Consider the following 26,298-nt stretch of genomic DNA (forward strand, 5'->3'; position numbering starts at 1 on the left):
GAAAAAGCGGCCAAAAAAGTCCCCATTGACTTTACATTGGGAGTTCTAAAAATATTTGAATCCCAACTGCCGTTTTCACACACACAGACTCCAAAGGGCCTGACACCCCTGCATCTCTCCCTCTCTCTCTCCCTCAGAGGATTTATATTATCAAGCAGCCAATAAGTAATGGCCTAAAATCTTCATAGCTACACCCTAGCAACCAGTTTCAGCACCCTAGCAACCACTAAGAGCTCCCTAGCAACCACCCTAAAACAAAAAAAAAAATGTTTTTGCTGTCACCCCCCTTTTTGAGAATTTACATTAAAATGCACTATTCAAGCTTAAATGGTTGTAATTCAAGAATGCTTTGGAGTATAGACCTAAGTTTGGTCTTGTTTTAAAGGTAAAAAATAGCAGATTATTGTTGAAGTGAAAGCACTTCAAAAAATTAAAGTATGAAAAAGTTATGGAAGTTTAAATTTACATTAAATCAAATATAATTTATTTAATATTTTTATTTAATATAAAATATATATTTTACAAAATCTGTTTTACAAAAAAAATACTATAAAATCAAAGCCAAATATCTAACCAAGTTGTGTTCCAAATTTGAAGTTGATATCACAAAAAATGAAGTTCCCATGAGATTTTGTTTAGGCGTATTACCAAAAATAGCCACCGGGTGTCATTGAATTCCATTGAATTTTACTGTATGCATTCTACCATAACAAATTAATAAATTTCTGTCCAAATATCACTTCTGTCATAAAATATGGAACCTTGAGACTCAGACCTTTCTGACAATATGTGTTTTGTCAAGATTAGAAAATATTTTGATCATAAATTATGAAACATAAGGATGCCCAAAAGGGGAGGAGCCTGATAAAATAATTTAGAGTACCGTTTCTATGGTAACACAATGTCCAATTTCAAAACAGTTTTCACAGGATGAATTCTGAGATCATAAGCTTTCAAATGATACCTAATTTATGATAACTAATAAAATATGTAATATAATAAAAAAGCGATAAAAAAAATATAATACAATATTTTAGAGGATAATATATATATTATACTTTTTAGAAGATAATATTATTTTATTATTTTTTATTGACAAATACTAGATTATATATTTTCTAATGAAATTTTAGCATAGCATACTGAAGGCTATGCCATACCATAGCAACCACCCAAAATACCCTAGCAACCACCTAGCAACGCCCTAGCAACCAACAAGAATACCCTAGCAACCGCCTAGCAACCACCCAGAATACCCTAGCAACCGCCTAGCAACACCATAGCAACCACCCAGGACACCTTAGCAACCACCTAGCAACGCCCTAGCAACCACCCAGAACACCCTAGCAACGCCCTAGCAACCACCAAGAATACCCTAGCAACAACCTCGCAACCGCCTAGCAACCACCCAGAATACCCTAGCAATCACCTAGCAACACCATAGCAACCACCCAGAATACCCTAGCAACCACCTAGCAACGCCCTAGCAACCACCCAGAATACCCAAGCAACCGCCTAGCAACACCATAGCAACCACCCAGAATACCCTAGCAACCGCCTAGCAACACCATAGCAACCACCCAGAACACCCTAGCAACTGCCTAGCAACCATCCAGAACACCCTAGCAACCGCCTAGCAACGCCCTAGCAACCTCCCAGAACACCCTAGCAACCACCCAGATTACCCTAGCAACCGCCTAGCAACACCATAGCAACCACCCAGAACACCCTAGCAACCGCCTAGCAACCACCCAGAATACCCTAGCAACCGCCTAGCAACCACCCAGAACACCCTAGCAACCGCCTAGCAAAAAACGTTCTGGTCCAAACTTTCTCAAGCCAACTTAAAGTTTGTCTCGACGAACTTTTGCATCTAGTTATTATTATTCTTCTGACCCTAAAAATTTACAACTCAAACTCCTCCTAGAGCTTTAACTCCACATACTCCAAACTCGGCTCAGACACTCAAACTGATCTGACTCGGTGTGCTATATCTTTTCAGACTGATCGGACTTACGGTTTTCCTAAAAATGACGATCAAAACTCGAAAAAACTCATTCAAAAACTCCCATTGACTTACATTGGGAGTTCTAAAAAATTCAAACCGACAAAAATTTAAATCTAAACACCTTGAAGACTAAACCAAACTGCCGTTCTATATACTATATGAGCCATTGAGACTAATTTAAACTAATGCACTCTAAACTCATACACTTATAAACTAATTAACTTATAAACTCATGAATTCATAGACTTATGAACTCTTAAACTCATAAATTAATCAACTTTGAACTCTTAAACTCATTTAAACTTATAAACTCTAAACTCATTTAAAACTTATAAACTCTAAACTCAAAAACTCTTACACGTATAAACTCATCAATTTATACACTTATAAACTCTAAACTCATAAACTCTGAGTGTGTGTGTGTGTGTGTGTGTGTGTGTGTGTGTGTGTGTGTGTGTGTGTGTGTGTGCGCGCACACACACACACACACACACACACACACACTCTCTAAACCCATTTAAACTTAAACTCTACACTCATTTAAACTTGCAAACTCAAAACTCGTAAACTACTTTAAACTTCAAACCACTTTAAACTTCTTAAGTTTAAAACTCCCAGCTCCCAAGCAACTCCATAACAACCAAACTTGAGTACCCTAGCAACCGTTTTGCAAGACTTATATCTCTATATCAGAACATCGTATAGAGATGAGGTTTGGCTCTTTTGACTCATGCTAGCAAACACAACTTCCAACATGCTACACATGCTAGCAGTGAATAGCTACATGCTAATAGCAATTAGTTAAGTGCTAAATCATGCCAAGATCATGCTAAGAACTCTATAAAAACTCCATAGTAACCATCTGTGACAACTACCAACCACCTAGTAACACCATATCAACCGCCCTGAATACCTTAGCAACCACCTAGCAACACCATAGCAACCACCCAGAACACCCTAGCAACCGTCTAGCAACACCATAGCAACCACCCAGAACACCCTAGCAACCGCCTAGCAACCACCCAGAACACCCTAGCAACCACCTAGCAAAAAACTTTCTGGTCCAAACTTTCTCAAGCCAACTTAAAGTTTGTCTCGACGAACTTTTGCATCTAGTTATTATTATTATTCTGACCCTAAAAATTTACAACTCAAACTCCTCCTAGAGCTTTAACTCTACATACTCCAAACTCGGCTCAGACACTCAAACTGATCTGACTGTGCTATATCTTTTCAGACTGATCGGACTTACGGTTTTCCTAAAAATGACGATCAAAACTCAAAAAAAACTCATTCAAAAACTCCCATTGACTTACATTGGGAGTTCTAAAAAATTCAAACCGACAAAAATTTAAATCTAAACACCTTGAAGGCTAAACCAAACTGCCGTTCTATATACTATATGAGCCAATGAGACTCATTTAAACTAATGAACTCTAAACTCAAGTGTGTGTGTGAGAGAGAGAGAGAGCGTGTGTGTCTATGTGTGAGTGAGTGTGTGTGTGTGTGTGTGTGTGTGTGTGTGTGTGTGTGTGTGTGTGTGTGTGTGTGTGTGTGTGTGTGTGCATGTGTGAGTGTATGTCCATGAGTGAGTGTGTGTGTGTGTGTGTGTGTGTGTGTGTGTGTGTGTGTGTGTGCATGTGTGAGTGTATGTCCGTGAGTGAGTGTATGTGCGTGAGTGTGTGTGTGTGCGTGTGTGAGTGTATGTCCGTGAGTGAGTGTGTGTGTGTGTGTGTGTGTGTGTGTGTGCATGTGTGAGTGTATGTCCATGAGTGAGTGTATGTGCGTGAGTGTGTGTGTGTGTGTGTGTGTGTGTGTGTGTGTGTGTGTGTGTGTGAGAGAGTTAGCGAGGGTGTGTGCGTGTGTCTGTGTGAGAGAGTGTGTGTGTCTATATGTGTGTGTGTGTGTGTCTGTGTGTGAGCGTGTCTGTATGTGTGAGAGCGAGTTAATGTGTGTCTGTGTATGTGTAGAGAGCTAGAGAGTTAGTGTGTGTGTGAGACAGTGAGCATGTGTGTGTGTGTGTGTGTGTGTGTGTGTGTGTGTGTGTGTGTGTGTGTGTGTGTGTGAGTTAGTGAGGGTGTGTGTGTGTGTGTGTGTGTGTGTGTGAGTTAGTGAGAGTGTGTGTGTCTGTGTGTGAGTGAGTGTATGTGCGTAAGTGAGTGTGTGTGTGTGTGTGTGTGTGTGTGTGTGTGTGTGTGTGTGTGTGAGACAGTGAGCATGTCTGTGTGTGTGTGTGTGTGTGTGTGTGTGTGTGTGTGTGTGTGTGTGAGTTAGTGAGGGTGTGTGTGTGTGTGAGTTAGTGAGAGTGTGTGTGTCTGTGTGTGAGTGAGTGTATGTGCGTAAGTGAGTGTGTGTGTGTGTGTGTGTGTGTGTGTGAGTCTATGTGTGTGTGTGTGTGTGTGTGTGTGTGTCTATGTGTGTGTGTGTGTGTGTGTGTGTGAGAGAGAGTGTGTTTGTGTGTGTGTGTGTGTGTCTGTGTGTGTGCGTGTCTGTATGTGTGAGAGCGAGTTAGTGTGTGTGTGTGTGTGAGTGTGTGCATGTGAGTGTATGTGCGTGAGTGTGTGTGTGTGAGAGAGAGTGTGTGTGTGTGTGTGTGTGTGTGTGTGTGTGTGTGTGTGTGTGTGTGTGTGTGTGTGTGTGTGTTAATGAGCTTGTCTGTGTCTGAGTTAGTGAGTGTGTGTGTGAGAGAGATAGTGTGTGTGTGTGTGTGTGTGTGAGAGAGAGTGAGAGTCTGTGCATGCGTGCTTGTGTGTGTGTATGTCGAAAATTTAAATCTAAACACCTTGAAGACTAAACCAAACTGCCGTTCTATATACTATATGAACCATTGAGACTCATTTAAACTAATGAACTCTAAACTCAAAACGTGTGTGTGTGTGTGTGAGAGAGAGAGAGAGCGTGTGTGTCTATGTGTGAGTGTGTGTGTGTGTGTGTGTGTGTGTGTGTAAACAAAAACTTGTACACACTCATTTAAACTTATAAACTCTTAACTCAAAAACTTGTACACTTATAAACTCTAAACTCATATAAACTCTGAGTGTGTGTGTGTGTGTGAGAGAGAGTGTGTGTCTATGTGCGTGAGTGTGTGTGTGTGTTAATGAGCTTGTCTGTCTGTGTGTGTGTGAGTGAGTTAGTGAGTGTGTGTGTGAGAGAGATAGTGTGTGTGTGTGAGAGAGAGAGAGTCTGTGCGTGCGTGCTTGTGTGTGTATGTCGAAAATTTAAATCTAAACACCTTGAAGACTAAACCAAACTGCCGTTCTATATACTATATGACCCATTGAGACTCATTTAAACTAATGAACTCTAAACTCAAAACGTGCGTGTGTGTGTGTGTGTGTGAGAGAGAGAGAGCGTGTGTGTCTATGTGTGAGTGTGTGTGTGCGTAAACTCAAAAACTCGTACACACTCATTTAAACTTATAAACTCTTAACTCAAAAACTTGTACACTTATAAACTCTATGAAATGATATTAAATGAAATGAGACTCATTTAAACTAATAAACTCTAAACTCATACACTTATCAACTAATTAACTTATAAACTCATGAATTCATAGACTTATGAACTCTTAAACTCATAAATTAATAAACTCTGAACTCTTAAACTCATTTAAACGTATAAACTCTAAACTCATTTAAACTTATAAACTCAAAAACTCATACACTTATAAACTCATCAATTTATACACTTATAAACTCTAAACTCATAAAGTCTTGAGTGTGCGTGTGAGTGTCTGAGTGAGTGTGTGAGCGAGTTAGTGTGTGTGTGTGTGTGTGTGTGTGTGTTTGTGTGTGTTTATCTATCTATTAACTTATCTATCTGTCATAAACTTCAAACTACTGTAAACTACTTTAAACTTCAAACCACTTTAAACTTCTTACGTTTAAAGCTACCAGCTCCCAAGCAACTCCATAGCAACCAAACTTGAGTACCCTAGCAACCGTTTTGCAAGACCTATATCTCTGTATCAGAACATTGTATAGAGATGAGGTTTGGCTCTTTTGACTCATGCTAGCAAACAGCACTTCCAACACTTCCGTGTGTGTATGTGTGAGTGTATGTGCGTGAGTGTGTGTTAAACTCATCTATCCATCTATCGCAAACTAATTTAAACTTCAAACTACTAACTTTGCTTCATTTAAACTTATAAACTCTAAATCTATCTAAGTGAGTGTGAGTGAGTGATCTATGTGTAAGTGAGTGTGTCTGAGTGAGTGTGTGTGAGATGCAAGTGTATGTGTGTGTTCTGTGTGTTAGTGTGTGCATGTGTGAGTGTGTGTGAGTGAGTGTGTGCATGTGTGAGTGTGTGTGTTAGTGAGCGTGTGTGTGTAAGTGAGTGTCTGAATGTGTGTGTGGATCAAGAAAGACAAAATCAAGTAATTATGCTTAAAAAAATATTTAATTCAGTTAATGCCCATTTGGATTCGCACTTAGTCTGGAACCTCACCCCGTAAGTAAGTCAAACTGGAGTAAAAAGCTCAATAATTACTTACTCTTGGGATCACTGGAACACTCAAGCCTTTCCACCACGTCAAGGTGGCGATCCTTGGAAAAGACATTCACTCTCCATCCATTCCTTATCTAACAAACAAACAAACAAACACACAGTCTATATATAACACATTCACACACACATGCACACAAGAAGTAGACAATGTGAACAGTTCTGTAGTATCAATTTATTTGTATTAGCATTTTTTTCTTGAAATAAAGATGTTATTTTACAGCAGGGTTAAATGTGTGATGCAGATTAGTGATGATATATTTGATGTTTCTACTCTAAAACACAATAGACCGGATCATGATAGCTGTAATACGTCTGTAGAACTCCTGCTCTGACGTTTGAGTGTGTGCCGCTTATGAATACAGGATCTAGAAGAGTGTTTTTTTCTGTTGTCCCGGTGCTGATTAACTGTGTGTATCCTTTATCTTCAAACAAATTCAGAATAGGTTTGTTGCAACGAGAAAGCTGATCTTCATTGAAGTCGCCACAGACGATTAGAGGCCTCAAATCGATTATCTCCAGAGATGTCAAGAGGGCGTTCAGGTGTGCCAAAAACTCTGCCAAATTATAACTTGGTGGTCTGTAGATTACAGCGAGAAGTGCTTGTTTGGGGGCTTCTATCTTCAAAACCAAATATTCCAAGTCAGTAACATTCTGTATGTACATCAGAGGAGAAACTTGAAAGTTGTTCTTCACATAAATGGCCACTCCACCACCATTCTTGTTTGCCAAATGTGCATAGTTTGTGTAGGATGCATGCCTGTTGCGTTTGTACATGGTGTATCCATCCAGATGTAGATGTGCAGGAACAGCGGAGCCTGACAGGTGTGTTTCAGTGAGGCACAAAACATCAGCCAAGAGAAGCTCATGGTGGCATTTTAAATCCTCCATATGACACTCCAGTCCCTCTGTGTTATGATGGATGATTATAAGAGCTGAATTCAGGTTGGAGTTCTCTACAATATGTAGGATGGGCTGGATACTGTGAAAATCTGCTCTTGGCATGTTCTCCAAGGAGGCACTTATTTCTGGATTACAGAAGACTTTCTTTTCATCAAAGTCAGTAATGTGCAATCCACTAAGTGATGTTGTTCTGCTGAGTGCAACGTATGCCATGCCTGATTCGAATATGTGCTTCAGAGATACAACAGCGCAATCAGTCGTCATTCCTTGCACTTTATGGATGGTGCATGCGAAAGCAAGCTTCATGGGAAATTGTCTTCGCAGTATTCCTTTTCTTTTCAGTGGTTCCTCTGACCTCTCAATATAGACAATGTTGTCATCTCCATCAGGTGCTTTGTTGCGATATTTTCGTCCAGCAGTCACATTATCTAAATGAAGACCAATTAATTGAACCAATCCATCTTGGGTCTGAGCTGTTATTTTTGCCACCTTGCCAAAAGTGCCATTTACCAGTCCATCTTCCACATCAATATTTCTGGTTAGCATCACTCGTGCACCAATAGCAATCTGCAGTGTGTCAATAAGGTCACGATTGTCTCCTTTAAATGGTGCCGCTTGTCTTTTCATTTCTCCTGTTCGGGGATCTTTTTTGTAATCATGTGCATTTATGGTAATGACATTTGAAAAGCGGGAGGATATGGCTTCACTGTTGTGATTGTCTACCTCTTTATTGGTTGCATAGATGTGCAATGCATCAGTGGGACACTCTTCAGGGGAGGATCTTATGACGGTTTCTAACATGCACCTGTCTGCATCAGTCAGCTTCTCGTGCTTCTTTTTTACTCTCAGTCTGTTGAGCAGCTCAGCGTATGCAAGATCATCTCTCTGTCTCATGATCTGTGTCATAGTTATCATTTTAAAATGATCTGCCCAGAAGTCCAGCACATGGTCCTCATACACACAGAGTGGTTTTGCTCTTCCCACAGGTGGTAATTGATAATAATCTCCTACAGCTAATAAAGATAAGCCACCAAAAGGTTTTTGATTTCCTTTAATCTGTTGCAGTCTCCAGTTTACGTAGGAAAACAACTGTTTTGACACCATTGATATTTCGTCGATAATTAAAATGTGTGCATTAGAAAGGTCTGCCCTAATTTCATCCAAGCTGTTTCCCAGGCCTTGGTATGGAGGCTTCAAGCTTCTTGGGAGTTTCAGAAGACAGTGCAGTGTTTTACCAGAGATGTTAAAGGCTGCAGTTCCTGTGAATGCTGTTAAAAGAACAGTTGGCTTGGAAATGTCAGTATGCTCTCGTATGCATGGAAGCCTGCACAAAATCTTGGTTGCTTCTGCATAAATAGATTTGATAACGTGTGATTTACCAACTCCTGCTCCTCCATTCAAAAAATACAGAAACTGTTGTGGGTTTTCACCAGAGACACATCTTTTGCACCAGTCTCGGACTGCATAAAATATGGAAGCTTGTGTTTGATTCAAGCTCTGGTACATTTTGCGAATCTGTGCATGATTTTGTTGGGTAGCTTCCATGAGTGGCATAGCTGTGTTACTGACAGAGGTAGATGCTGTGTATTCAGGAATATCGTCCTGCTCGTTCACATCATTAGGATCAGTGGGTTCACGTTCCGATATGCTCTCCAAACGGATCAGTTCATTTGCTGGAGCCAATGTAGTCCATGCATCTTCAACGGGACCATTCTGTTCAAAATCCTCAATGGCCTTTTCTATAGCCTCGTTATGTTTTTCATATTTCTCACGGTTTTTGTTTACAATATTGTGCACACGCTGCAGTTCATCAGTTCCTGGTAGTTTTACAGAAGCAAATGCAAAAAATGATTCATATGTCGGAAATCTTGTGGACTTCAGCTGCTCATCTGAGCGATATGGCAAGTAAAGCTTTAGAAAAGTTCCATAGAATTTTTCTGGGTTTTTCTGCTGTGATAAACGGGCAAATCTGATGACAGCAGGTTTTCCCCTCGTTCTTTTCTGTATGTGTCCCAAGTTTTTTTTGAAGTGGCAAAACATTTTTACCTTTTGTCTTTCCTGCATAAACAATGCGGTATTCACTTGCAAATTCAGCCATGCACATGTTCTCAAATTCAGGTCTGTTAGGTCTGGCTTTGTACTTTTCTGGCAATCCTGTCATCCACACATTCTCTATGTCGTCATCCATGCTCTCCAAGCACCTCATTGGTAAACTCATCTTTACAGCGTTGTCATCAGTAGGTATGAATATGACAGCACGTGATGATGATTTTAATTTCAGGCTGCATGTGCGAGCGACTGCCTCCTGAGCACTGACTTCTCTGTTCTTTGAATAGGCATTCATGACCTGCTTCATGCACTCACGTTCAGACAGGTTATCATGACTTGAGTCTTTTATCACTTTTTTAAGATAATCACTCATCTCATGTTCAGCTTTTGAAATGTACGAGACAATATACATGATGCAGCTGTAGGGGTTCAGAATGAACTGTATGTCCATGTTTGCATCCCAGGCTCTTAACAACATTGGATTATAGCCGTTCACCCAGCGGTCCTGTGGTCGTCTCTCCATGAATATTGAACTTGATGTAGAAATAGTATCGATATGTTTCTTGTACTCTTCATAGGTCATGTTTACTTTATGAAGTAGCTGTGTAACGCTATCAAAACTCTGAGTTGAGTCATTCAGTAGATCCCACACCTTCTGTAGCTGTTCTTTTGCGAAACTGGCATAATTTCTTTCCTCTGCTTCATTACCTTCATCATCATTCTCTGCAGGAGGAGGCCTGGGGCGTGATATCATTGTTCTGTTAATGGGTGGTTTAGGAAATCCAAACCGGCAGTGCTTTTTGTTCTTTCTACAGGATTTTGAGTGGTTACGACTGTGCATCTGTACTTCACTTACAATTTTATGTAGTTCTGGGTCTTTGTCTGGGTCTGGTAATTTGCATGAGATGTATTTATCAACGAAATCACACACGTCCCGATCTTGATCTTTTTTTAACTCTGGAGCATCTTTCACCCAAAATAAGCAGTGAATGTGCGGAGAGCCACGTAGCTGGAACTCTACTCTGTAAAAAAAGTCAATTACCTCACCGATAGGTCGAGCAGGTGAATTAATCAAATCTCTCATCAAGGCTTCAACTCGCTTTTCAAAAATTCTCATTGCTGTCACAGGGTTACTTCTGAGGATTTCACATTTTTCGGACCAGTCTAATTCAGCAAAGTTCACAGTTTCACCTTGTTGTGCTTTAATAGCAGTAATCACATCAGGCCATCTCATCTCAGCAGCACTAAACGTACAGAAAAATGTAGGAGTGCCGAGCTGTCTTAGCATAGCAAACAGATCACGGAGAGATTTCTCCCAGTATGCTGGAGTCCCTCTTAATGGTTGCATGAATCGTGTAGCTTCCTTATTTATTATAAGCTTTTCTAACTCCTGTTTGTCCTGCAGCAGTGAGCAGTTTATTCTGCGTCCATCACGGGTCATGGGTTTTCCTTTCCGTAGTTGGATAGACATACTAGATGTGGCCATGTTCATTTCAGTCACAAACTGCGCAAAGAAGATATAGTTGGTATCCTTCGCACAACGATTGTCAATAGAAATAGTCTAGAGTTGAAGTATCTGCTGGGGGAAACATGTTTTGCTCTACCAGGCTCATCAAATGTGTTCGTGCCATCTGGAAACTGCACTGGAAACGCCATAGACTCAAGTTTAGGAATTTTGAAAGTGTTTACAGGAGTGTTTCTCTCTGCTGGGGCAATGCAAAATATTCCATCATCATAAGACAACAGCTGCTGGCCGAGATCTGGGGGCTGAAGACATGTGTCCAAGGCAAGGCCTCTCGATTGCTCTTCTGCAGTGTCATTGTTAGAATCATTGTGTTCATTCTCATTGCTCTGTTCTTCTGTGTTCTCAATATCCATTTCCTCATCAGGAGCATTGATGTCATTTGCACACTCTTCATGCTCATTAAACATTTCTTCTTCAGAAGCATTGATGTCATTTGCACACTCTTCCTGCTCATTAAACATTTCTTCTTCAGAGAGTTCTGCATTAATGACGATATCTTTATATTCTGAATGGATATCTTTTAACTTTCTTAAAGCAGACAAAACCTTTTGCATGTTCAAAGTCTGAAACTGATAGTGCCCTTGGTAACACAGACGTCTTTTGAGTTTCACTGTAAGCAGTTGTGATTCACTACTTGGTCTGGGTAAACAATTCACTGTTGTTTCTACTTCAGATGCAACAGAAATCACAGCACCTTTTATAGCTCTTTGCTGGCCTTTTGGTAGTGTAACAATCTTAGCAAAAGGAATGTACTTTGCAATAACGTGTCTTTCAAGAACATTCAAATCGCTAAGTTCTGGAGGAATGGGAGCGAACTGAAGATTATTGGCTAAAGCAATGTCTGGCATCAGACCTCTCAATAGTGTGTTATGGCAGCAGTGACAGATCCACTCTGTTTTCCTGTTCTCCAAGGCACATTGATCAGGGCAGTCGGAGCACACGTGAACATAGTTTCCAGTCAAGCAAACTGAAGCAACTGTCGGATTCTTCTGATAGCGCTCACGATCACATGATTTCACTTGATTTGAGAAGAACGCTCTGCCACAGCATGTGCAGACATAAGTTGGCCCCTGTTTTATAACATCTCTGAAAACATTTAAGGCTCTTAACACAGTTGGATCTTGTGAAGCGTCAGGTTGGTTATTTTGTACAGTGTCTCTCTGCTGGCGCATCAGATTCATTTTTTGTATTTGCGCTGTATGTCTTGTGCACACTGTACTGTGTGAAGTACCTTGAGAGCAGATATTTTGTTTTTAGATTTGAATAAATTATATTCTTTCTGACGAGCCCTAAAATGTACATCACAGTGATAACGTTGTTTAAAAAGGTTCTTCCTTTTATCAAAGAAGATAGGATCATTTTTGCATCGGTTTGTATAATGGTCTATTTGCCTTTGCCTAAAAATTGGATCCTTTGAATATCGATCAACAAGATATTGCCTATGCTGTTTCTTATATTTAGCATTGTTCCTATAATTTCTCAATATATAGTCCTTCTGTCTCTCTCTGAATTGTTCATCATTCCTGTAATTTTTAACTATATACTTCTTTTGTTTCTCCCTGAATTGTGCATCATTCCTGTAATTTTTAATTATATACTTGTTTTGTTTCTCCCTGAATTGTGCATCATTCCTGTAATTTTTAATTATATACTTCTTTTGTTTCTCCCTGAATTGTGCATCATTCCTGTAATTTTTAATTATATACTTCTTTTGTTTCTCCCTGAATTGTGCATCATTCCTGTAATTTTTAACTATATAATTCTTTTGTTTCTCCCTGAATTGTGCATCATTCCTGTAATTTTTAACTATATAATTCTTTTGTTTATCCCTGAATTGTTCATTATTTCTATACTTGCTAATTACATAAGCCTTTTTTCGCTCTCTGTATTCATTAATATTTTTATAATTGTTTTTCATTGCTTGTTTGTGTTCTTCTCTGTAAATCATACTATTCCAATACTTGTTCTTCATGACTTGTTTACGTCTTTCCCTGGATTCACTACTTATTTTAGAATCATAGACTTTACGTACAGCCTGTTTTTTGTCACAAACACCTTGCCTCTGAACCATTTCTTTCTGCCATTTTTTATAATAAGCCTTTCGCCTTCGCTTCTTGTTCAGTTTTTCTGTCTGCTTGATTGTCGATTGTGAATATTGCTGATTTGGAGCTGACAATGGCAATTGATCCTGTGACAGCATTCCATGAGAAAGTTCACTGAATGGTACATTTTTATTACTGTCTTGATTCTGAGTGACAGAAGTTATAACGTCCATTTTATCTTGCAAAGTCAAGTGGGCTTGATCATTAGTTGATGTGGCTCTATTAACGCTAGTCTCAGATGGTTGTTCAACCGAACTTGGACACACTTGTGAGACATCAGCAGACCTGCATTGTCCATTGTTTGACAGAGCTTCGTTCTCAAAAGAGGTGGATGGTTGCACATCTTGGACTTGAACATACAGTTGTGAGACATCAGCAGACCTGCATTGTTCATTGTTTGACAGAGCTTCGTTCTCAAAAGAGGTGGATGGTTGCACATCACGTTCAAGCTCACAGCAGTTCAGGGAGACTTCAGGACGTACACTTCTTTCAGTTATCCGGTTAATGAACGATACAGGCAGCAGATCAAATTGTTGCTGGTCTATCAAATCGAAACACCCCTGAAACAATAGCAGCAGCCTCTCGATCAGGTCTTCTAAACGGAAGAAGGTCAACATCACGGCCGTACCAGTGCTTTCATCTTCAGGCATTCCATATGCTGATCTGCAGTGAGAATCAAAATAACCAAACCTCCCTGAGCGATCTCTGAATACGGCGATACACGTGCATCCACACAGCAGCAACGCGTCACTCACATCAGCTCTGAGGCACTGCAGAGTATTCTCAAGATTTTCATACTCGCCTAGGACAGATGAATCTTTTAGGAATCCAACTCTCTGAGGATGTTTCAGGATGTTGTAGCAGGCAGAGTTGGTCTTAACTGTGCTTGGCAGCTCATCAAAGTTTAAAAAATTAGCCACAAATTGTCGTTTGCTCCACAGTGTTCGTTTGACACTAGTGTAAACTGCATCACCTCTCTGTAAAATGCGGTCTAAATCGAAACTGTGCAACTCATTACATTCATTATGGACAGCTAGGAACATTAAGGCATTGCACGTACACTGACGGCCTCTGGAGTAAATTCTGTACCTAGAATCGCTTTGACAGTGAGATGCTGTAACAGACAGAACATACGGGTTTTCACCTGCTCCAGAAGTACTGCTACTGGTGCCACATGAAGCTTCTAGGTTTCTTCGCTGTTTCTGAGATTGACTCCTCCTTCCTTTTCTTGGCATGGTGATGTTTCAGCAATCAAGCAAATATGTTTGAGAAAACAAACACAAAAGATAATGTTTTTAACGTAGATAAAGATACCGTAGCACCTTTTATGCAATCAGATATATAGAAAAGTTAAATATTTAATATATAACAAGAGTATATATATATATATATATATATATATATATATATATATATATATATATATATATATATTAGTAACAGTAATACAACAGTTAATTGATTTGAAGTTAGGTTAATCAAAAAAAATAATTACTTTAAAAGAGTTAAAAACTTTAAAAACTATCTCTTACTATTTCTGAAGATGCAGCACAGTTTTGTTACCTGAGACGGTGATCTTACAGGACGTGAGTATGGGTGCAAATATTTGTGGTATTGAGTATGTACTTAGATGTATCAAGATGCAACAAGACTTCTACATGATCATAGATCAATTCATGGGTACTGGCCTTTTTTTTAAAGATGCGTTGGCAAGCTAAGCGTAGGTGCATAAGGGTTAGAAGCAGATGTGAGTTTGCATTTTGAAGTTTATAGTGCAAGCAAGTAAGCAGGTGGCAAGAGGTGGCAGGCCATTTATGAGTTTTGGAAGAGAAAGGATGGAAGAGGCATTTTTTTAAATTAGTAAGCAAGATAAAGGTTTAAGTGAATAATATACAGTTATGGAGAGGAAATTATAGGACAGGTCAGGACAGACAAACACAGAAAGAAATAAAGTCAGTTACATTGTTAAATGCAAAATGGCAAGTATAATTTACATAAATAACAACAGACAATACAAAAATGCACTAGAAATAAAGTTACAACTAAAATTATAAGTAAGGGGGTTACTTACACAATTGAGGATGGAAAGAGTTTTCACACATTTTTTCATAAACGGTTAAATCATTGTTTCTAGCTGTGGATTAGCCCTTACAAACTGATAAATGTGACAATTTGTCTCACATTAACAAAATGAGAAAGCCAATCTACTAGTGAGGATAAACAATTCTAGCTATTCCTTCAAGCTGTGATGTGTCTGCTATCCCACAATACTACATTATGCTGTAGTGCCAGTGTAATGTGTTTACTAACGAAACCTTGTTAATAAAGACAAAATACATGCAGACAGAATATTATAAAGAAATGACTAATGACTCTGATTACCATTAATCAGTAAGTTTAAAGGGATACTTACATAGTCACTCAAAGCAGCAATGTCACCTAAAAAAAGAAAAGTCTAGTATTTTGTACACATTCGTTGACTGTTAATATGGTGAATATGAATATAAATTACCTTGAAATGAAGGTGCTGTTGGCCACCCTTAACAGCAGGGAAACAAATGACTAATGACTCTGATGAACATGATATAGTAAGTTTAAAGGGATACTTACCTAGACACTCAAAGCAGCAATGTCACCTAAAAAAAGAAAAATAAATGTCTAGTATTTTGTACACATTTGTTGACTGTTAATATGGTGAATATGAGTATAAATTACCTTGAAATGAAGGTGCTGTTGGCCACCCTTAATAGCAAGAGTAACGTCAGCATTATAGAGAATGAGGAGTTACGTTCACGATCTTTTTCACGCAGCATATTTTCTCTGGTCTTACTGTCGAAATAACCATGGCAACGGTAAGTGTTATCCCCTTAAATGGCGGCGCCGTCGAGTATAAATGAAATAGATTTTTTTTTTTTACCAAAAGCTTATCTGACGGCGGTCCGTATTTCATATAAACAGGAGCAAAAAAGCCCAATTTTACATTAAAAAAAATACAAATACTGGGGATATAAATTAAGGTTTTTAACAAAACGAACAAATTAGACAGAAGACAGAAACCGTTAACGTTACACATCATCCTCACGATAACGTTACACATTATTATCGTAATGCTTTTTGGAAAATTAACTATTATTCGTGTTTCAGCAGTTATAAACACTTAAATACGTTTAACTGCATTCAACTCGTTAACACACACACATTTTAATTACCTCAGACAAACTTTCTCACTCACCCGAACCGAAGCAAGCAGCAGGAGCGGAAGAATCCAGAATGATGTACAGCTCATTAGTTATGCAACATTCAACGATCTCATTTGTTAACCAACATTCAACAATTTCATTGGCCAGCCGTTACATTCGTTTAAATACCACAACCCTTGTAATCAAATAATTAACATCATAATGGAGTTATTAATCACAATTAATTTATTAAAACACCAGCAAAAAAATACAAATAAATTGTATATATATTAAAAAAATATGGCAGCTAATTACTTGTGCACAATTCCCTTTTTAAACCCACAATATTTAACTTATTTTATATTAGGAGGGACCAAATTATATTTTTTGTAATAAAATAACTTATACAGTAAGGTGAATTGATTTATATTGTAATGTAAAGCCTACAGTTTGTTATCAAATAAATTACTTTTGGTGTTGATTTGCCAACGTGGTCCTCAGATCAGTGATCAAGCAGGGCAGACTGGAGATGTAGCTGGCCATTCTTTCAGGCTTTCTGGCAAATACATTTTTTTTTTTTTTAATTAATAAACTGAACTCTTAAACTCATTTAAACTTATAAACTCTATACTCATTTAAACTTATAAACTCTAAACTCAAAAAATCGTACTTATAAACTCATCAATTTATACACTTATAAACTCTAAATTCAGTAAACTTCAAACTACTTTAGAAGAACCACCCAGAATACCCTAGCAACCGCCTAGCAACCACCCAGAATACCATAGCAACCGCCTAGCAACATCATAGCAACCACCCAGAACACCCTAGCAACCGCCTAGCAACACCATAGCAACCACCCAGAACACCCTAGCAACCGCCTTTCAACCACCCAAAACACCCTAGCAACCGCCTAGCAACAGCATAGCAACCACCCAGAATACCCTAGCAACCGCCTAGCAACACCATAGCAACCGCCGAGAACACCCTAGCAACCGTCTAGCAACATGGCAACACCATAGCAACCACCCAGAATACCCTAGCAACCGCCTAGCAATATCATAGCAACCACCCAGAACATCATAGCAACCGCCCAAGAACATCATAGCAACCGCCTAACAACACCATAGCAACCACCCAGAACACTCTAGCAACTGCCTAGCAACCACCCAGAACACCCTAGCAACCGCCTAGCAACCACCCAGAATACCTTAGCAACCGCCTAGCAACACCATAGCAACTACCCAGAACACCCTAGCAACCGCCTAACAACACCATAGCAACCGCCTAGCAACCACCCAGAACACCCTAGCAACCGCCTAGCAACACCATAACAACCACCCAGAACACCCTAGCAACCGCCTAGCAACACCATAGCAACTACCCAGAATACCCTAGCAACCACCTAGCAACCGCCTAGCAACCACCCAGAATACCTTAGCAACCGCCTAGCAACACCATAGCAACCACCCAGAACACCCTAGCAACCGCCTAACAACACCCTAGCAACCAACCAGAACACCCTAGCAACCGCCTAGCAACACCATAGCAACCACACAGAACACCCTAGCAATCGCCTAGCAACCACCCAGAATACCCTAGCAACCGCCTAGCAACCACCCAGAACACCCTAGCAACCGCCTAGCAAAAAACGTTCTGGTCCAAACTTTCTCAAGCCAACTTAAAGTTTGTCTCGACGAACTTTTGCATCTAGTTATTATTATTCTGTTAAAAACTGTTGACTCAAACTCGTCCTAGAGCTTTAACTCTACATATTTCAAACTCGGCTCAGACCTTCAAACTGTTCTGAAGTTAGTTGCTATATCTTTTCAGACTGATCGGACTTACGGTTTTCCTAAAAATGACGATCAAAACTCGGAAAAACTCCCATTGACTTACACTGGGGAGTTCTAAAAAATTCAAATCCAGATTCAAACTCACCAACCGACGAAAATTCAAATCTAAATACCTTGAAGACTAAACCAAACTGCCTTTCTATATACTATATTAGCCAATGAGACTCATTTAAACTAATAAACTCTAAACTCATACACTTATAAACTAATTAACTTATAAACTCATGAATTCATAGACTTATGAACTCTTTAACTCATAAATTAGTAAACTCTGAACTCTTAAACTCATTTAAACTTATAAAGTCTAAACTCATTTAAACTTATAAACTCTAAACTCATTTAAAACTTATAAACTCTAAACTCAAAAACTCTTACACTTATAAACTCATCAATTTATACACTTATAAACTCTAAACTCATAAACTCTGAGTGTGTGTGTGTGTGTGTGTGTGTGTGTGTGTGTGTGTGTGTGTGAACACACACACACACACACACATACACACACACTCTAAACTCATTTAAACTTGTAAACTTGTAAACTCAAAACTCGTAAACTACTTTAAACTTCAAACCACTTTAAACTTCTTAAGCTTCCAGCTCCCAAGCAACTCCATAGCAACCAAACTTGAGTACCCTAGCAAACGTTTTGCAAGACCTATATCTCTGTATCAGAACATCGTATAGAGATGAGGTTTGGCTCTTTTGACTCATGCTAGCAAACAGCACTTCCAACATGCTACACATGCTAGCTGTGAATAGCTACATGCTAATAGCGATTAGTTAAGTGCTAAATCATGCCAAGATCATGCTAAGAACTCTATAAAAACTCCATAGTAACCATCTGTGACAACTACCAACCACCTAGTAACACCATATCAACCGCCCTGAATACCTTAGCAACTGCCTAGCAACACCATAGCAACCACCAAGAACACCCTAGCAACCGCCTGGCAAACACCCAGAATACCCTAGCAACCGCCTAGCAACACCATAGCAAACCACCCAGAACACCCTAGCAACCGCCTAGCAACACCATAGCAACCACCCAGAACACCCTAGCAACCACCCAGAATACCCTAGCAACCACCTAGCAACACCATAGCAACCACCCAGAACACCCTAGCAACCGCCTAGCAACATCCTAGCAACCACCCAAAATACCTTAGCAACTGCCTATCAACACCATAGCAACCACCCAGAACACCCTAGCAACCACCTAGCAACCACCCAAAATACCTTAGCAACCGCCTAGCAACACCATAGCAACCACCCAGAACACCCTAGCAACCACCCAAAATACCTTAGCAACCACCCAGAACACCCTAGGAACCGCCTAGCAACCACCCAAAATACCCTAGCAACCGCTTAGCAACACCCTAGCAACCACCCAAAATACCCTAGCAACTGCTTAGCAACACCCTAGCAACCACCCAGAACACCCTAGCAATCGCCTAGCAACACCCTAGCAACCACCCAGAACACCCTAGCAACCGCCTAGCAACCACCCAAAATACCTTAGCAACCGCCTAGCAACACAATAGCAACCACCCAGAACACCCTAGCAACCGCCTAGCAACCACCCAGAACACCTTAGCAATTCACTAGAAAACCCCCAACAACTTTTTAACTTTAAACTACTTTAAACTTTAAACTAATTTAAACTTTAAGCTAATTTAAACTTCAAACTAATTAAAACTTTAAACTACTTTAAACTTCAAACTAATTTAAACTTTAAACTACTTTAAACTTTAAACTAATTTAAACTAATTTAAACTCCAAACTATTTCAAACTTCTTCAAACTTTCTGGTCCGGCTTTCTCAAGCCAACTTAAAGTTTGTCTCGACGAACTTTTTAATCTAGTTATGTATGGTTTGCAAAAAAAAAACTGCTGCGTCTGTGTAGATGAGAGAACCAAAGTGTATGCATATTGTGCACACGCTACATTATGGCCAAGCATGTGCCCTTAAAATAGCATCTAAATAATGCGCCACTGACTTTTGACTAGGTTTTTCCTGGTCTGAGGCAGAATTGTTTTTTGGAACTGCAAAATAGCACCAGGGAACGTTTGCGCCGGAACACGTAAACGCGGACAACGACGCAGAAGTATAAATGAAAACCGACGCATAGTCTACAGCATACAGTATACGGCGTAGGTCAGACGCAGAAGTATAAATCAGCCTTTATGCTTGAATAGCGTTAAAAGCATGTGGAGTCCTAAGCGCAAGCCTCAGGTTTCTGTTGAAACCGGCACTTCTAACGGCAGCTGCAGTGACGTTTAACAAGTGAAGTTTAACAAGACTCGCTTGTTGTCAGAATATGCAAAATGGAAATACTCACGGGACTTTCTAACATTTACAGATAAGGATATAACCATAAAATGTAAGTTTTGCACTGAGAAAAACATGTCAGAGGCTTTGAACTGCTCACTGTAACGCGTGTTCATAAATGTGTTATAAATATAAATTCTTATTGTTTCAGACAACTTGAATCATGTACCTTTCCTGCAGCCTCAGTCTGTGTCCTCTGCTATTTTCCATATGTGTTTTGCTCATAGAAATGGGTTATTCACTACTGTAAAGCACGTGACTGACTGATGTTTCCGAGCACAGACACAACAAATCGATAATTAAATTCATGGTTGATTATTTTCATTCTCGATAATAATAAATTTTATCAATTAGTTGTTGCAGCCCTACTCATATTGATCACAAGTTCAGTATAGAGTACCGCAAAGGTCAGTACTAGGACAGTTGCTTTTCACCCTGAACATTCTACCTTTGGGAGATATCATTAGGAAGCATGTCGGTGGTTTTCACTGTTACGCTTATGATACTTAGCTCTATATTTTTTCGCGCCCTGATGAAACATACTAATTCACGAAATTAACAGAATACATAGTTGATATAAAAAACAGGATGACTAGTAATTTCCTACTACTAAATTCTGAATTAAGTTATAAATTATTGGAAAAAAAACCTCAGCACTTAATAACCTGGAATACTGTCTAACATTGATGGCTGCTCTATCAAGTCTTCATTGTCAGTTAGGAACCTGGGTGTGCTCTTTGATACCAGTCTTCAATTTAAAACCACATTTCTAGCATTTATATATAACCGCATTTTTCCTTCTAAATTATGACATATGCTCTCAATTATAAATGCAGAAAAGTTAGTTTGGCCTTTTATTGTGGCCAGCCTAGTACACCTGTGTAATAATTATGCTGTCTAATCAGCATCTTGATATGCCATACCTGTGAGGTGGATGGATTATCTTGGCAAAGGAGAAGTGCTCACTAACACAGATTTAGACAGATTTGTGAACAATATTTGAGAGAAATAGGCCTTTTGTGTACATTGAAAAAGTCTTACATCTTTGAGTTCAGCTCTTGAAAAATGAAGTTCAGCCACCGGAAATGACAACATAGGACGTAGTCTGGCAATGTTTCTAAGATGAAAAAAATATGTTTTGATTGTATTCTGGATACGAGGATCAAAAGTTAAATTAGCATCAAATATCACCCCCAAATTTTAGTCTGCCATATTAGTCTGTCTCATCCTTATACCAAAGTTACTGTAGTCAGCCGTATCCGTGCCGCATCCAGATCAGATGATGGACCTGCACCTAAACAGGTCCGCAGAACTGCTTTATAGATGTGTAATAAAGTTCAAAGCTCAGGAAACGAGGAGGCTGGAACCGGCAAACGATCAGCATGAAGTTTAATCATAGAATAAACAAACAGCAAAACAAAAGTGAAACAAGTAAAACAACATAAAGGTCCCAGGCCTGGTTCTCTCTCATTTTGCACCGTCGTCACTCTTCCTTTCATCCATCCAGAGCTCCTCTATGGGACTCAAGATCGCTCTGTTCCCACGGCTCTCAGCCCCGCCCTGCTTGCCACAAGATGAAATGAACTAATTTAATAATTGATGATCATTAAACTGGAACTGAATCAACACTAAACTGACTTCAGCTGAACAATGACACTTTTCTTTTTAGAGCTGCATTACATGAAGATCAAGAAGAGCTCTGTTTGCATCATTGAAGTATTTTCCTGTTATCACTGTAAAGCTGCTTTGAAACTATCTGTGTTGTATAAAGCGATATGTAAATAACAGTGACTTGGCTTGATCTTGATTAGACTTTTGTTGTCAAATGTGATCTTCGTTTTATTTACATTGCCATATTTGACATTACAAAAAAAAGACAGTACTTAAGCCGTTATTGTAAGCTGCTGTGTGAACCTGACATTCCAAGAATCACATCAGTAAGTAAATGCAGTTGTCAGTCTCAAACACTAGACATAAAAAGTCCAAACATATTAGGTGTGTAGTAATCCACAGAAGGAAAAAAGAGATTATTATTAAGGTTGAATGAAGCAAAAAATACCACATTCATGTTGTGACTGAAAGGTTTGCCTTTTTTTTTTTTTCAGTAAAGCTGTGGTACAGTCACATTTTTTTATTTTTTGTTTTAAATAATTCATTTTTGCTTGCTTCTTTTTTTTTTTCGCGTATGCACTTTTTTTATGCACACTGTAAGTGTGTGTGTGTATGTGTGTGTGTGCAGGTGGACTAAAGCTCATGAGCTCCTTGTGGAGCAGAAGATCAGTAAGGATCATTTGGTTCGAGCTGTGAAAGAGTCTGAAGCCATGCTGAGGTCAGACCATTAAGGGAAACACTAACAAGCGTTTGGAAGTGTTGTGATTAACAGTTCTTGACCAGTCAAATAAAAAATTGCTCTGAAAATAGATTTCTCAAACTTGAATTAACAGAAATGATTATTGTAATCAGTATTTTCTATACTTAATACTAAACGCATGCCCTCTATATGCACAAACTATAAGAGACTACATTGATTTTGTCAATGATGTCTCGTTAGAAGATGATTACACATGTATGTCAGTAATAATATTGATGATGTTTTTGTCAGGGATGGATACAAGCAGTTCTTTGATCATCTCCATCAGATGTCTGTTCCTCTGCTGATCTTCTCTGCTGGGATTGGGGATGTGTTAGAGGAAGTGATCAGACAAGCTGGTGTCTTCCATCCTAATGTCAAAGTCTTCTCCAACTATATGGACTTTGATGATTCTGTGAGTCTTCCATCTTTTTATTTAAAGAACAGTAAGCCTTCTAGAGATTTCAGGTACTACGTAGATTTTTCACCAAATAAATTAAATTGTAGAAAGAAAAAAAAACTATTCTGTGGTAGCTTGTTTCCACCATGTAATAAAAAATAAAAAAGGTAATTGCTACGTTTTATCTCTCATTTCTAACTTTTGTCATGACTTTTTGTCCATTTTTACATAAAGAAAAAAATGGTGACTTTTAAGTAGTATAAAGTCAGAATTGGGTAATTATCTTTTTGTTTTGTTTTTTTTGTTTGTTTTTTGGCGGAAACAAGCTTCCATGTTCAGTGACGGACTGGCCATTGGGCAATGTGGGCAAATGCCACTGCGGCCGCCTCATCTCATCACTTGTTGTGGCCGCATCACAAACAAATAAATAGGCTAAATAAAGCGAGGAAGCGGCCGCCTATTGGCGCAATGGCTGCAAGCGGCAGCACCACCAGCGGCTCGCTCGCCGCTCATCACAACTTGTGGCGCACAACCATATAAAAAGGCTAAATAAATAAATAAAGCGGAGATGCGGCCGCCTTTTGGCGGATTGGCCGCCCGCAACCGGCAGCACAGCCATCGGCTCGCTCGGCGCTCATCACAACCATATAAAAAGGCTAAATAAATAAATAAAGCGGAGTGTCTGCAACAATAGGCCGTCACAAATCAACAGACTAAGTAGCCTATATGAAATGACAAAATGTAAAAATGTGTACCTTGTATGCAATGTAAGTCGCTTTGGATAAAAGTGTCTGCCAAATGCATAAATGTAGGCTAAATGTAAATATGAATAAAATAATAATAAATTAAGCGGAGCTGCAGGCGGCCACAAAAAAACAAGGAAAAAAGCAAACAAACAAACACCACGGCCTATCTCTGACAAATAATAGCCCTATGAACTAAATAATAATAATGACTTTTTATTTCTATTTTTCCTGTGAAGGACAAATAGCCTAAATGTATGTAATCTCTCTATTTATAAGGTATTTTGAATGTTTTTAGTCAGTGGAATTTCTCGCGATCATTGACCTGATGAGAATGTAATGTTATGTTTCTTTGTTGGTTGCAGATGACTTGAGAAGACAAATGTGGCCTCTCTGCTAAAATCGCCAGGGCCTCTTTTTGGTGCCAGTCCGCCACTGTCCATGTTCTTCAGTGCACATTGTTCTTAATGAAAAAAATCTTCATAATAAATATAATCATCATAAAAATAAAAAATAGGAATATAATCATTAACTATTAACTGCCATTTATAATAATAATAATAATAATCCATTTTATTTGTATTGCACTTTACATTACAGCAATCTCAAAGTGCTAGAGCATATAGAAATACAGTTAAAAAATCAAGGTCAATAAATAGTTGAAAGAAAAACCTATAAAATAAACTATAAAAAAAGTGAAAAGCTTTTTTTAAAAAGATATGTTTTTAGGTTTCATTTAAAAACATCTATAGGGCATTCCACAGCCTCAGAGCAGCCGATGAAAAGGCCCTATCACCCATGCTGCAGAGCTTGGTTCTGGGGGCTTGGAGGGTGTTTGTGTTTGCAGACCAGAGGGTGCGTGAGGATGTCTGGTGGGTGAGGAGTTCCTAAAGGTAAAGGGGGGCATGTCCGTGAATGCATTGGTGGGTGAGGAGTAGGCTTGCTAGATAGTCGGTGTTACCAGTGTTACACGGTATTCAGTTGCAACACCGGTTTCATCACTTGCCCACCGCGGCACCGCAATTTTTTTTTTAAAGCATTAAAAATATTTAACGCAATTATGCAGTATCCGTTTTTTCTGTCACCCCTTGACTAGCATTGTATGATCACACCCTTATTAATGTGAATGCTTTTAAAGCATTCAAGCACGACAAGACTAACAGTGCGTGTCCACTGGCACGGTGCGAGCGGAGCGGAGCGAGCGTTTTCAATTCATTCCTATGGAAGTCGAGCTTCACGCTCGCGCAGTGCATTTTGGGATTGACAGCGGACCAGAGAAAGCGTTGAGAGCGACCGAGAGCGTCAAAAGGTTGGGCAGTTAAAGCCAAGTTCAAATCCACCGACATTAATCTATAACTCTCCTGACTGCTTTGTCTGATTTTGATTGGTCAGACTCAGATCGCATGTCAATTAAACTCCCTGCCAAGGATGAAGTGACGCTAATTTAAGTACCAGCTTTGAGTATGACATTGAGTATTCGACGGAGTTTGGCAATGTTCTTGAGGTGGTAGAATGATGTCTTACAGAGGTCAAGTCAAGTCATCTTCATTTATATAGTGTTTTTAACAATGTAGATTGTTTCAAAGCAGCTTTTACAGAGATAAACATATAATTTAAGGTAACAGAGATTATTAAAGAACCGCTATAAAGCCAAAACAAAGTTATTTTCCAGCTAAAGTTATTGTTGATTGTAGATGATTAATTCGCTTCCGTCGCAACGATCATTTGTTAATAAATTAGGGGCCACTAAGACGACATCATTCTCTCTACACAGACTTTAAACGTGAACCTGTGATAAACGCTGATGGCGTTCACATGTGCATTAAGAATTGGTTCTATAGTTATGTGCATTTGAATATATGTGCGCAGGTTTGTAATTCCCTACAAACCAAGCCTAAACAAAGTACTAGTTTTTTCTTAGAAATTTTTAAAAAGAATTTTATTTTATTTTGGCACTTCGACAGCACTTTATCTGTAGAGTGGTAAAGGGATCCTCCATAGGGAGAGACTAGTTGGCACTTCAGCACTGCGTTGTCATCGGGTCCAGGCGAAGGTCCTTCGTCAGATCTGGATACGGCCTGGATCCGGCAGGCTGCAGGAAAACCTCGGGATAAACAAAGACACTAAAATTAGCGTAGATGCCATTGTTCTTATGATGTAACGAGTACATCAGGATTTATGGGAAGTGTTCCTGGTTCCGGCTGACCTAATCTATGCAGCCTAACATTGAATTATAGAAGTCTATAATGTATTATGTGAATGCTAGGTCAAAGAGATGTGTCTTTAATCTAGCTTTGAACTGACAGAGTGTGTCTACTTCCCGGACAATGTTAGGAAGACTGTTCCAAAGT

At 39.1% G+C, this 26,298-nt stretch overlaps 1 protein-coding gene across 4 annotated transcripts in view; it reads left to right on the plus strand.

Moving 5' to 3' along the window:
• The window catches only part of LOC308697897 (cytosolic 5'-nucleotidase 3-like), a 114,769-nt gene that overhangs the window by 72,814 nt on the left and 15,657 nt on the right, over positions 1 to 26,298 (plus strand). For 2 of the 4 annotated variants that reach the window (XM_081377563.1, XM_081377565.1), the window contains 2 exons: positions 22,667 to 22,783; positions 23,057 to 23,219. In XM_081377563.1, coding sequence (XP_081233689.1) covers positions 22,667 to 22,783; positions 23,057 to 23,219 — 280 coding nt within the window. The remainder of the gene's footprint in view (positions 1 to 22,666; positions 22,784 to 23,056; positions 23,220 to 26,298) is intronic. The other 2 variants (XM_081377564.1, XM_081377566.1) reach the window with 1 other exon arrangement.

This window comes from Scardinius erythrophthalmus (genome assembly GCF_964197995.2).
Source record: "Scardinius erythrophthalmus genome assembly, chromosome: 10".
Taxonomy (NCBI): domain Eukaryota; kingdom Metazoa; phylum Chordata; class Actinopteri; order Cypriniformes; family Leuciscidae; genus Scardinius; species Scardinius erythrophthalmus.